The following is a 12,732-nucleotide window of genomic DNA, read 5'->3' on the forward strand; positions in this document are numbered from 1 at the left end:
ATGTATAATGTACAGAGAAGGTGCAAAATATTAACCATATAAAAGATGAAATTCATTCTTATTTTACTTATTTTATTGGATCAAACATAGATGGCTATACTTTCTGTATCTTTAAAAATATCAATGTGGAAAATCCTCAAAATAGAATTCTGCATTTGGTTCAAATTAGTTATCAAATTAAAGATGTTTTTACTTACAGTTTGTAGAAGTGAGATAAAAATAAATTACCTTTTATTATTTATTTTCTTTACCACTAGTTTCCTCCACCTCATTCCCCCAACATACCTTTTATTTTCTTAAGGGGACCATTTTATGGCATTTTGTTTACTTTGTACCTTTATGTATTTGAATTCCAGTCATCATTTGTAAATTGTCCATACTTATTAAAGTTTACCTTTCCCTACTGTTTGCCATTTAGAATAATGATATTTTAGTATTTTATTTTAGAATAATGTTAAGTATTTTATCAAATATTTTAGAATAGTGATAAGTTTAAACTCTGCAGAATTATTCTTTGTTTTAATCATAAAATGTTTATGATGCTGTGATTTCAATTTATACATCACCTTGTACACTAGTAATGACCGCGAGTTACTTCATCTAGTTATTCCTGACAGTGAACTAAATGGACCCAGTCATCATACATTTTTGAGGTATTTACATCCTCTTGTACCAAAATCCTAAAATTCACCTGCTATGTGCATCACATGTAATTTTTTTTTTGATCAGACTTAGAAAGATGATGAAAAATACAATGTGAGAGTATAACCGTAAAACTTAATCGAAGAGTTTAATAGGGAACTGTTTATGTTCAGCAAGGTTTTTCATTTTTGTTAATATGATGTTATTGCTTATGTGGCCTTCATAATATTTACAAGGACAAAGGAGTCATCTTGGCTCCTTACTGGAAAGGATTGCTGGTCAGGTCTTTACTCAACAAGAATGGTTTCTGTAGCTGTGTATCACAAAGAGGACAAAAGGAGTATTTTATGTGCTAAAACATAGTGGGTTCTGCTCGCTGACACTCTTTTCTAGTCCCTGTTTTACATCATCCTCATTCACTTTGGTGCCTCTTTCCTTTGTAGCTCCTCCCCCAACCCTCCTCCCTACAGCTTCCATGAGGATAAGTCCTAGCCTAACTGCCACTGGCTTCCATGGTGGTTTGACTTCCATCTGCATTCCCACTTTCCTTAGAAATCCATACTCAGCTGGATCCTATGAGATCCATTATCCGACACTTGTCACTGCTTCACTCTCTTCTGCATCATTAATTTTCTCCTCCCCACTAGCTCATTCTTATCATATGCCAACCTTCTCTACATCACCCTGCGTATAAAACTGTCCCCTGATGCTACAGCCACCTCCACAGGTGCCCCGTTTCTCTGATCCTTTTTACAGCCAACCTTCTCAGAGAATTGTCTACACTTGGCACTTCCATTTCCTTTACCTTCATTTTCTTTTCTTTTCTTTTGCTTTTTGTTTTGTTTTGCTTTGCTTTTTTTTAATGAGGTACTGGGAATTGAACCCAGGACCTCGTGCATGCTAAGCACACAGTCTACCGCTGAGCTATACCCTTCCCCCGGCGCAATTTGCTCTTACACCCACACATAGGGAGTGTTTGCCCTCTCCACTTCTCAGAGGTGAATCTGCTCTGGTCAAAGACTCTGAGGATCCATTCTTTGACAAATGTAATGGTCCGTTCCTAGTTCTCATCTGACTAGACCAACCAGCAAGTTTGAACAAGTTCTCCCCTCCCCTCTTTTTGAAGTATCCCTTTCACTAGACTTCCCACAGCCTGTTCCCTCTGGACCTTCCACTTCATTGACTCTTCTTGCTCAATCGTCTTCACTGCTTCCTTCCTATCTGGGGAAGGACCAGTAAGAATAACCCCCTCCTCCCCAGTTCAGACAATAAAGAGACAGCATTCCTATAGGAATTTAAAACCAGTAATAAAACTGACTAAGAGTTAGCCTGCTCAATTATTATTTTTACCATGCACTGGCAGTTCTAAACAAGGTCAGTGATAGAGTCCTTCACCCTGCTGGAGTGGACGGCTCACAGTGTCCCCTGCTCTGGGGTGCCCTGTGTAAGACTACATCCTGGGTTCAATCATGTTCCCTTATCTCATCTCAAGGACCTAAACTACCATCTTGACCCCTCCCTTGGTTCCTTTCTCCATCCTCCATCCCTCCTTCCCTCCTTCCCTTCCTTCCTGTCTCACCTCCTTTCTTTCTCTCTTTCCCTCTCCCTCTGCCCCCATGGCCACACCTGCCTGCTTGACCCCTTTACTGAGGTATGGAAATAAAGCATCCCAAACCAAACATGTTCTAAGTGACTAATTCTAAACCTTCTCCTCCCTCCCAACTGGTTCCACCTGCATTTTTCCTCATCTCGGTAAACAGCATCTCCATTCTTCAAATATCTTGAGCAAAAAACACTGGAATCACCTTCAATTCATCTGTTTCTCTCACTTTCTTCATCCAACCCATCAGCGAGTCCTGTTTCTTCCTTCTCTGAAACATACACAAGCCCCTCCCCTGCCTTTTCACCATCATCTATCACAGATGCCTTACTTGACTCCTCTGTGTCGTTTTACACTATGCCGCAAACTTCTGGAAACATTCTTTTCCTTTGGCTGGTGTTTTACCAGCCACTCCAGGGTCCTGCACCCACTGCTCCATTCTCTGTCATTATCTTTAATCTTTCAGTAATTTTCAGCGCCATTCAGTTCTTAATTTTCCTTCCTTAGAGTTCTGTCCTCAGCCCTCATCTTCCGTACTCGATGTGTTCTTCCTGAGAAGTGTCATTTACTCATAAGTATCAGTTACTCCTGGTTCCAGATATTTTTGACTCAGACTTCTCTTCCAGGATCCAGTTTCAGAAACTGAGTTTTTCCTGAACAGCTCTCCTCTAGGGCATGTCTACAGCTGAGCTCATCATCTTTTCTCACCCCAATCCTGGACTTTTTAAACTTTCTTTTCTCTCCAATGGAACCAGTATTCTTCCTTCATCCACAATTTATTCTAGATGGTGATAGATTGTAGTACAAGGAATGTTCCAATGTCTTTTTTTTTAAACAACCAAACTCCTCCTCCTCTATTCCAGCCTCCGCACAGCATCCCAAAGATGCAAATGTGATCATGGCATCCCCTGCTTAAAGCTCTCACTTTATCAAAATCAAGGGACCCTTTGTAATACTTGCATTCAGGCAAAGAAGAAAAAAATTGGCTCTGTTGCAGAAACCATTTTTTCCTGCTGCTAACACAGTCCAAAGAAAGCAATGTGCCAAATCTCATCAGTCTGTTTGCTCATTAATGAATGATTTATTAAATAAACATTTCATGGGTATGCATAAGTATTGTCTTAAAAATTCATAGCAGGTTCCAATACTATGTTTTTCATTCTTGGCTCAAGCCTAGAGTCTAGCCTTTCTCCTCTTCCTTTTCTGGGACTGTGCACACTTTCCCTAACTTCCCCTCTCCAGATTTATTTCATTTATGTTGGTAGCCATCACTGCCTGGGTCAATTCTCATAAGTATAATTTGGGATATATGACTACATATATTTGACCTTTCCTCATGTGGTAAAATGTAGAAAACTCCAAATGGTAACAGAAATCCAAGGATTATTTACATCTAATTTGGGAAAGTTTTCTGTATCTCAGGTTAATGGTAAATTTATTTCAACAATTACAGTGTTGATAAAAAGAATTGATCTAGTCATCTGAGGATTTTCTTTTATGGCTGTGTATAATTCACAAAATAAATAAGCCTGCATGTGGGAAGCAGTAATTCCCCCATTTATATAGCTGCATAGGATGGTTTATTATAAGTAGTAGTAATGCATTTCACATCTGCATATTTAAGACATGAAATATTTAGAAAGTGTAGGACAAGGGCTGTGTTTCTCTGTTTTGCATGATTACCTGGGGGTGATGAGAACAACTTACATTTCATCCTTACAGTGACTTTGTGTGGCAAGCAGATCACTTCATCCTCACTTTACAATGAGAAGACTGGTTCCCAAATGTTAAGAGATCTGTTTAAATTTACATGGATTGAAGCCAGAGTTTTAATTCCTATTTTATACCTTTCCCATTGAACTTGCCTTTCTGAAAGTCCTACCGTACTGTCTTTGGTTCATTAGGAATTGCTTTGGAAAAAAAAAAAAAAGTTTTGTGCTTTGATGATGTTTTCAGTAGGGCGTATGATTTAGGTACCTGCAGTGTAAGGGATAATCTAGAAAATTACTCAGAACCGCTGTCTGTGGATAAAGGGAGATTTTTCGAGCTTTCGTAACTGCCACATTTGCAGACCTGTATTCTGAGACTGTGACTTGTCGTTCAGTTTTTCTCTTAATAGAAAGCTGGTGGTGGGAGTTTGGAGTTGGGGAGGAGAGGGGCCCTCTCTTGCAAGAGAAAACCTAGGGCTGACGTGCATCCCCACCAGTCCTCTTCACTGTAAGCTTTGTAAATGGCCAAACCACTGTGAACTGAACAGTCTGGACAGTGTGGTTCACCTACCACCTTTATTGCAGCACATGTAAAATTTGCTCAGGGATTAAAAACAATAACGTTCACACTACGTTGCTTAGGACAGCAATGTTTAATCTCATTAACATTTGCTATTTCTAAAATATCTATACAAATAATAGTGATATTTTAAAGGCTTAAAACACTAACTTAACTGATGGACGGAGAGTCTATTACGCATAACTATAGTCTTAAAAAGTCAAAATACCACATTGCTGTAGTCTTTTCGTTGAATAACTTGTGTTCAGCAGTGAAGACCAAAGCCAGAGAAGAATCATCCGTAAGAACAATGACTACTTATTCCGTACTAGATGTTTTATACTCATTAACATTATTTTGTCTTATCCCCTGATATCTGGGTATTTTTGTTCCCATTTTTGTATATAGGATCCTGAATTTCAGGGAAGCTAATAAGTAGCTTGCTGTGTCAAATAGAAAGTGGTGGAGCTGAGATTCAAGCCTGAGTGTATTTGGTTCTTACGTGAGTGTTTTTATTTTTTGTTTTGTGGTTCTCCCTAGCACAAACATATAGCTAGGAATGGTCAATATTCTAATGAAATAGTTTTTGAACAACATAGGTGGGGCAATTTTTATGTCACTGACGTCTTCCCTTTTAACTCTGCTCAAAATTTCAAAGGAAGAGAATGAATCTCAGTTAGTTTTTAAAAACGGACTATGATTTCAACACAGAGTGACTTTCTCTGGTTCTCCACAGCGGGAGTGAAAGATGTTTTTCATGGATAATGACTCCAGAGAAGCATGCTCAGGTAACTCACTGGATAAGAGTGAAATAAAATCTTGGGAATGATCAGATCATTGCAGATACCAGAAAACTTCTTTTGTTGTTAAGTTGTGAAACTGACTGAACTCTCGAATTGTGGTAGTAATTTAACAGCAATGCAGTCTTCGAGGGAGGCACCTATCATTACCAAAGTCTTTGAGGTGAAAGTGTGAAAGAAGCTACAGAAGTTTCCAAGGAACAAGTAACATGACTGAGACAAAGAAATGCAACTTCCCTGAGGCAAAATGACACCCTCAGAAGGAGTCTTCCATAGAGTTAAAGGCAATGGTGATAAAGATGCATTACTGGATAAACATTTCTCTTCTATTTAAAAAAATAACTTCAAAAGGCTTTTAACCTAGTATGAGGCAATTCAGAAAACTTGGTAACTGTGGAGTAGAAAGTAGAGGATTAAAAACTAGCTATGAGAAAGCAAAATGTTGAAATAAATAACCAGTGTTTCTCTTGAACCAAGGCTATGACTGTGTAGGGTAAGGATCAGTGTGTGGATCAGACGTGTTTCTGTGTTGATGAGCAACCTAGCAAAGCCAGCAGAGTATGCTAAGGAATGAACGTTGTTTTAGACAATATAATGACAGGGGACGATGTAGCTCAGTGGTAGATAGAGCATGTGCTTAGCGTGCACGAGGTCCTGGGTTCAATCCTTAGTACCGCCACTAAAAATAAAAAAATATATAAACCTAATTACCTCTCTCCCTAAAATAATAATAATAATAATAATAATAATAATAATAATAATAATAATAATAATAATAATAATAATAATAATTTAAATTAAGTAAAAAATAAATTTAAAAAACATAAAGAGAGATTGTGACAAATCCGATAAGGACTTGAGTCTAGACAACTGGTCAACTGGTTGATAGCTGGGAACATGCTCTTATCCCTAAATTATAAAAGAAGTCCACTCTTTTCATTTCAAAATAATCAAATAAAAGAGAATCTCATATGGAGAAATGTATTAGGATTAATAAATTTAAGAAAAAATATTTCAGTAACAGCACTTTAAAATATGAGACATTAAGAAGATGTATGACTAATTTATTGGAACTAATTGCTATCAAGAACTTATTAAATTCTTTCGAGGTCCCATTACACTGAGGTCATAGATGATTCAAGAAGCAGAAAGAAGTGATCACACATTCCTGGCCAAGACGGCCCAGAAGATACTACTCCTTTACTGTATAAAAATAGCTTCTGAGTAAAACCAGACAGGGCAGGGCAAAGGAGCTGTACTTTTCCAGAAAATAAAAAAATGACAAATCCAGCCCCATTCAGGTAATTGACACTGGAGCTTCCAATGCACTTCAATCTATCACTGCCTAGAAGAAATAATCTAAGAGGAAGCACTGCAGACCAACAATGATGTTGCTTGGTTACTCAAAACCATTTGGTAGCATGCTGAGTCGCTCAGCTCTTTCCAAGAGCGCTCTTTGTATCCACAGAGGAAAAGGATGGAGAAGACCACTTGAAACCATTTTTAATTGCAAACTTGCTTCCTCTGGTAACAGGCTTCTCTTTTGCAATGCACAAGCAAGTCTGGAAGTTTCCATTAAAATGTTAATTACCAGGATAGTAATAAATGTTGAATTTGATGTGTTCTTCTAAATACTAATCTTGTATGAGGAATTTGCTTTGACGGGGTTGGAGCTGTTTTTTAGGAAGTAGGAAATGCAAAGTTTTTAGGCTTCCTGGCCCAGGAGTCCTGGGGGGCTGCCTGGAGGCAGCACTGTTCAGGGGAGAGTACAGAGCTTTGGCAGCAGACAGTCTCAGTTGAAATCCTACCCTCTGCCACTCTGTGCCTTTGGACAAAAGTTAGCTAATTCCTCTGATCTTTGATATCTCATCTCTTCCTTAAAAGCCATAGTTTTTCTGTTACAGATTTACTGTGAGGACTGAGTAACCAAATGCTTGTTATGTGCTTAGCATCTAACAAGTTTCCCACGAATGTTCACTTATTATTTTGAAAACAGAGAGCTGCAAATATCTTCTCCTTTGTCTTCACAGAGTCTCTAAGGTATCCTTTGACCGTGAGTCAGAGTTGAGGTCAAGGTGGGAGGGGCTTCAAAAGGAAGTGGGAGGAGGAGCTGGAAGGATGGTTGCCCTTTGTGGATTCTCCTTTAGAATTTGGTCTTATTCTCCAATTACAGAATAAGGCTGGGCTCATTTTGTCTCTCTGTGTGATTGTTTTTTAGTAGATGAAAGGAAAGTGGAACTCAAAATTTTACCTAGGACCTAGGACTACAGAAAATATTTTTCTTTCTCTTTATTATTTTAGACCAGTTAACTTATTATCTATTCTGTCTGGTGGTATATTTGTCATTTTATGTGCTAAACATTTTACTAAAAACAGTAATGTGCTTTATTATTTCATGCATTAACCAATCACTGCGAGAAGCTGAGACATGGTTTTGTAGCAAATGCTGTCTTAGCGCTATACATGGCAACTTAAATATTAACCCATTATTTTAAAATTTCCAGCTTCCACTGAACTTGGGCCAAAGGCTTCCCAAATTTGCTGATAAGAACAGAAAAAGCACACGGCGGCTGCGATTATCATTATTAGATTAAATTTATTCCCAAATCATGACAATCTTAAACTTAGAATTCTGTGTGTGTGTATGTAGGCTGCTTAAAAATTTAAAAATTCCAGATCTTTGCCTGATCTTTAGGTTTGTATGGATTATCATTTTTTAAAAAATATTTTCTAATTTGCAGGAAAAAAATAAAGATTTACCAGATGAGAACTTAATTGTTTTTGAACCAAGATTAAATGCCAGAAAGTTATCAGTTAACTTGCAGAATAAATGTGATTCAAACAAGGGAAGGAGCAGAGAAAAGGAGGGGTGAGATGTCTGGGCTTATAAGTAGGTGTGCAGTTCGAGGAATGAGAAAGAGTGGTGAGAGCTCTCATTCTCATCATTACAAGGAGTAGGAACCCTGAAAACTTCCATTTTAAGTATTGCCTTTGGGGATGCAACCATTTGGGTTGCAGTAAGGGAATAGGCGGTCAGCAGAACACAAGCCAAACAAGGAAAAAAAAAATGAACATGAGAAATAATTTCAGAATCAGAAGAAGAGCTACTTTTAGGATTTAAAAAACATGGTTCAGTATATCATCATGGTTAAGAGAACTATTCCTGAATAAAACTGTACAGGTTCAAATCACAGCTCCACCCCTTCTTCGGGTGTCATAACACATAGAAAGGGCATCAGTCAGCATCTGGCACAAAGCAAATACTGTACGGTGTTGGGAGTGAGGATGGTGATTGTGATAACCGATATTATTCCCCAAAAACACAGCAATTACACCTACCTTGTGTTAATAAAAATAAAGTAATTTGGTACCATTTTCAAATATGTGATCATCACCAAATTGACAGAACAGAGTAGAATACTGGATAAATTGTCAGCAGAATTATTTTCAAATAAATAATAAATTAAAAAGGAAGGTCATGTGCTAGAGAACACAAATTAGTAATCCAGTTAAATCATCAGCAGAAGAGGCAGGTCCTGTTAACAGCAGCCAGGTTTGTTATTACAGAGCAGTTATTACAGTAAAATATTGAAAGATGCTGTGTATCATTATGAGGCTTTAAACATGTCTTTTTACACAGGCAGAAAAGTAGAGATTCATCAGTTCATTTGATAAGTTAAAAGCTCCTTTATGAAAAGATTTTTTATCATTTGTATAAAGGGAGCAATATTGCGGAGGATGTTAGAAAGAACCCTGTGGCATCCTGGACTACATTCCTTTATAAAATGATTTGCACACGTCACTCTCATCGGAGCAGCCTCCAAGGCCACGTGACCTGATTTGTGAGATGAAATAACAGCTTCTGGTTTTGACATTTTGTACATTTCCTTAAATCACTAGCCAATGAAATGATTTCAGTGTGGCAACAAACTATTATTTGGTTACATGATGTATTCAAGGAATGTAAATCTTTTATGAAATAACAGAATTTTCACAGGACTAGTGAAAAGTTGCTTTTTCTATGAAATATCAGAATTTTCACAGGACAAGTAAAAAGTTACTTTCTCCCAGTGCCTCCCCAGTGCCAAAACACACTTAGTTTTCTGGCCTTCACAAAGATAGGAAAACCTTTGTAGACTCCTCAATACTGTGGTATTGAAACTGGAGACATCCAAAATTTCACAGACGTTTTATCCAGGCTGACCTGAGTTTCATTCCAGGCTCCATCAGTTTCAAACTTGGGGACCTGGGACAAATGACCTTAACCTCTTTAAGCCCCCAGGCTCCTGATTTGTAAAATAAAGATTAATAACTGCTTTGTGATTTTATTGCAAAGGTTACGTAACTGGTTTTACGCAAGCAGTTTACCACAGTGCCTGGCAGAGATACAAACTTAATAAATTGTCAATGTTTTATTTTTATCTTCATGAATCTTTAAGAAGTACAGTCATTTGGTCAAATTCCCTCAGGCACTATTGACCTCTATTCAAACAAAGTCTGTTTGATACATTGAAGTGTGTGTGTATGTGTGTGTGTGTGTGTAATGGTAAGGATTATTTGATAAAATGGGTTTTGGTTATTTTTTGCCAGAAAAGAGGCTAAGAACCAGTTTTACATGCGCTCACATTTATGTCTATGGAAGAGCAGTTAGTTGTCTATTTTGGGTATCATTGAGGAAGCTGTGAATTTAGCATCCTGAGGCTCTGGGAAGCTTCATACAGTTCTCATCTTGGGATCCATCAGTTTCACCATCAGTTTCAGGATACAGGGTATAGATCAGTGTTTCGAGTAAAGGTGTCTTGGGTGACTTGGATTTGCCTCACTCTCAGTTGAGAATCTGTGAAAATACAAGTTCTCAAGGAACTCACAGTTTAGGGAGAAATGGGCATGATCATGTGAAAATTATCCCAATACATCAGAAGTGCTGAAACATTATATGTAAGCTAATTGTTATGAGAGCACAGAGGAGGTGACATTTGCCTTGGATTTTGAAGGAAGAATGAGAGTTTAACAGCAGAAGAACAAAAAGACATTCAACGAATGATCAAGGCGTAGAGCTATGGGAGATTGCCAGGGGGAAGGGAGCCCCTTGGGTGACATTGGTGGGATGTCAATGCTGTGACTATTTGAAAGTTATTCCAGAATTTATAAGCAAGGACCAGGGACAGATTCTTTTTTTGAAGACTAATTTAAGATAGACTTACAAGATAATTTTTAAATTTTTTTTTGCTTGTTGTTGGGGGAGGGCGCTGAGTATTTAAGATGATCACATTGTTTTTAAACAGTTTACCACCCGAGGCCAAAGGTTTTGTATGCAGCAGGAAAAACAATTAGTAAATGCAATAAGAGCACTTCGGTGTGCACTTCTATTTTCAAGGTTAATTATTTGTTTAATTAAAGCCTTCAGAATCAACCACAGACGCTGTTGTCTAGAAATATTAGATAAACCTGAGTCTCTCTGGCAGTGTAAGAATTGTGTGACAATACCTTTTTTTCCCCTCTCAATCAGATATGGGCTTTTCTCACTTTGAAAATGATATCACATTTTACCTTTATTTGTATTATTTTCTCTTATATTTGTTGATTATTTATATAATTATATCTGCATGTCACAAACAAGGAAATTGAGGCTTAGAGAGGTTAAGTAATATACCTAAGGTCCCTGACCTGGAAAGGCATAGAACCATGATCTTTATTCAAGCAATGCTATTTTCTTGAAAGATAACTCTTGAGATAGGATGAGAGGTTAGATTGGAAAGACATGGGATTCCAGGCAGGGAGAGTGTTGTGGAGACTACTGAAATTGTCAGGAAAGAAATAAAGACAAAGGGATAGAGAAACAGACACGACAGGAGACACTGTAAAGTGGAATCAACAACATGTGTACAGAAAGAATAAGGTGTTGAAGGTGGTTCCTGAAGTTGGGTTGTTCCTTATAGATTTCCCTACAACAGGGAACACAAAGGAAGAATGCAGTTAGATGAAACTAATGATCTGTGTTTGGGATTGAGTTTAGCAAACCAGGACATTGCCAGCACTTAATGCTCTGGAGCTCAAATAAAAGATCAGAATAAAGAGGTGGATTTATTGATGATTTGGACACATTCTTCAGATTTTATTCAAGTGCGTGTTTTTCGCTTTGGTCTCTCACATCTGCTATTATATATTGAGTTTTGTTGTTATTTTTTCTCCTTTTTTGGTTCCTTGACAGAAAGGTAAAAGTATGCTCATGGTTTATGTGATGTGCCATTGTCATTATAGCACATCGCCCTATAATGGAAACTTGGCCAAATAACCACGTGGTAAAAATCAGAGTGAGCCTTTCCTGTTTCCATATTTTATCGATATTATTATATGTGTTGGGTGCTCCTGGACATTGTGAATTAGATCAAAGCTTACTACTTACTCCTTGGATGCATTGTGCATCCCCTGCTCACTGGGATGCAAGGTGGGCTAGAGAGTCACCTGAACTCCACCTGATGCTTATCTCTTTGAAAGCCACATTTTGGGTTCTTGGGATATTGGCTAGCACTGCATAGCTGGACATGGCATGCTGATTACCTTTCACTCTGATGTCCTTTGCAGAAACTGCCTCTTTGGGAGCCAGGACCTGTGAGGATGATCTTACAGAGCAGCAGCTGAGAACTTCCTCAGGTAACTGGTTTTCTTGTCTGTCCTAAATGAGTGATGTGTGTTAGTCTCATAATAAATGTCATCAGCTCTCTCTGAAACTGCTCCAATTAGAACTGATCGGGTCCCTTATACAAATAATTTAAATCAAATCTAGACTAGATCAATATGACATATATAATAAGTCAAATATATAATAAATTAAATTAAATATAGCCATTATTTGGACGCATATGTAAAGTCAGTTCTTAAAGAACAAGTGACTTCTGCTGGATAATTTCTCACATCTGCACTTCTATACAGTGAAGTTTTACCTAAATGGTCAGTTTTATACAGATTGTAAGTCAATAAGCTGGATATTATTTTTTCCTAAATCAAATAACCTGGCTGGCGGAGTGAGTTTTGGTAATTAATGAGTCGATTGGATTTTGTACAGCCATGTCAACACGTACACGAGTTCCTGTGTTTTGTGTGATTCTGTGTGTGTTTAAAAAATGGAGGCTATGCCTTTAAGCCGCATTATATTCAAATAATTTAAGAGGAATTTCACCCATGTTGCTACAACACACCTCATTTATTTCTGCTATGTAAGCATGATCCCAGTTTCCAGATTTACACAATTGGAATAATAAGGTGCTATACAGAACAAAAAATGATTATAAAAAGTCCTTCACATTCATAATGGGGTATTGAAATACTTAAAAAAAAAATTGCAAGTGAAAACATTCCTCCAATATAGAGTCAGGACTTTTCTCTTAAAAAACTTCTTCAGAGTGAAGTTTTCCTTCACCT

At 37.6% G+C, this 12,732-nt stretch overlaps 1 protein-coding gene across 3 annotated transcripts in view; it reads left to right on the plus strand.

Annotated features, from left to right (window-relative positions):
• The window catches only part of ZFHX4 (zinc finger homeobox 4), a 179,376-nt gene that overhangs the window by 134,673 nt on the left and 31,971 nt on the right, over positions 1 to 12,732 (plus strand). For all 3 annotated transcript variants that reach the window (XM_074355083.1, XM_045514060.2, XM_074355082.1), the window contains exon 5: positions 11,896 to 11,964. In XM_074355083.1, coding sequence (XP_074211184.1) covers positions 11,896 to 11,964 — 69 coding nt within the window. The remainder of the gene's footprint in view (positions 1 to 11,895; positions 11,965 to 12,732) is intronic.

This window comes from Camelus bactrianus, chromosome 29 (genome assembly GCF_048773025.1).
Source record: "Camelus bactrianus isolate YW-2024 breed Bactrian camel chromosome 29, ASM4877302v1, whole genome shotgun sequence".
Classification (NCBI taxonomy): Eukaryota; Metazoa; Chordata; class Mammalia; order Artiodactyla; family Camelidae; genus Camelus; species Camelus bactrianus.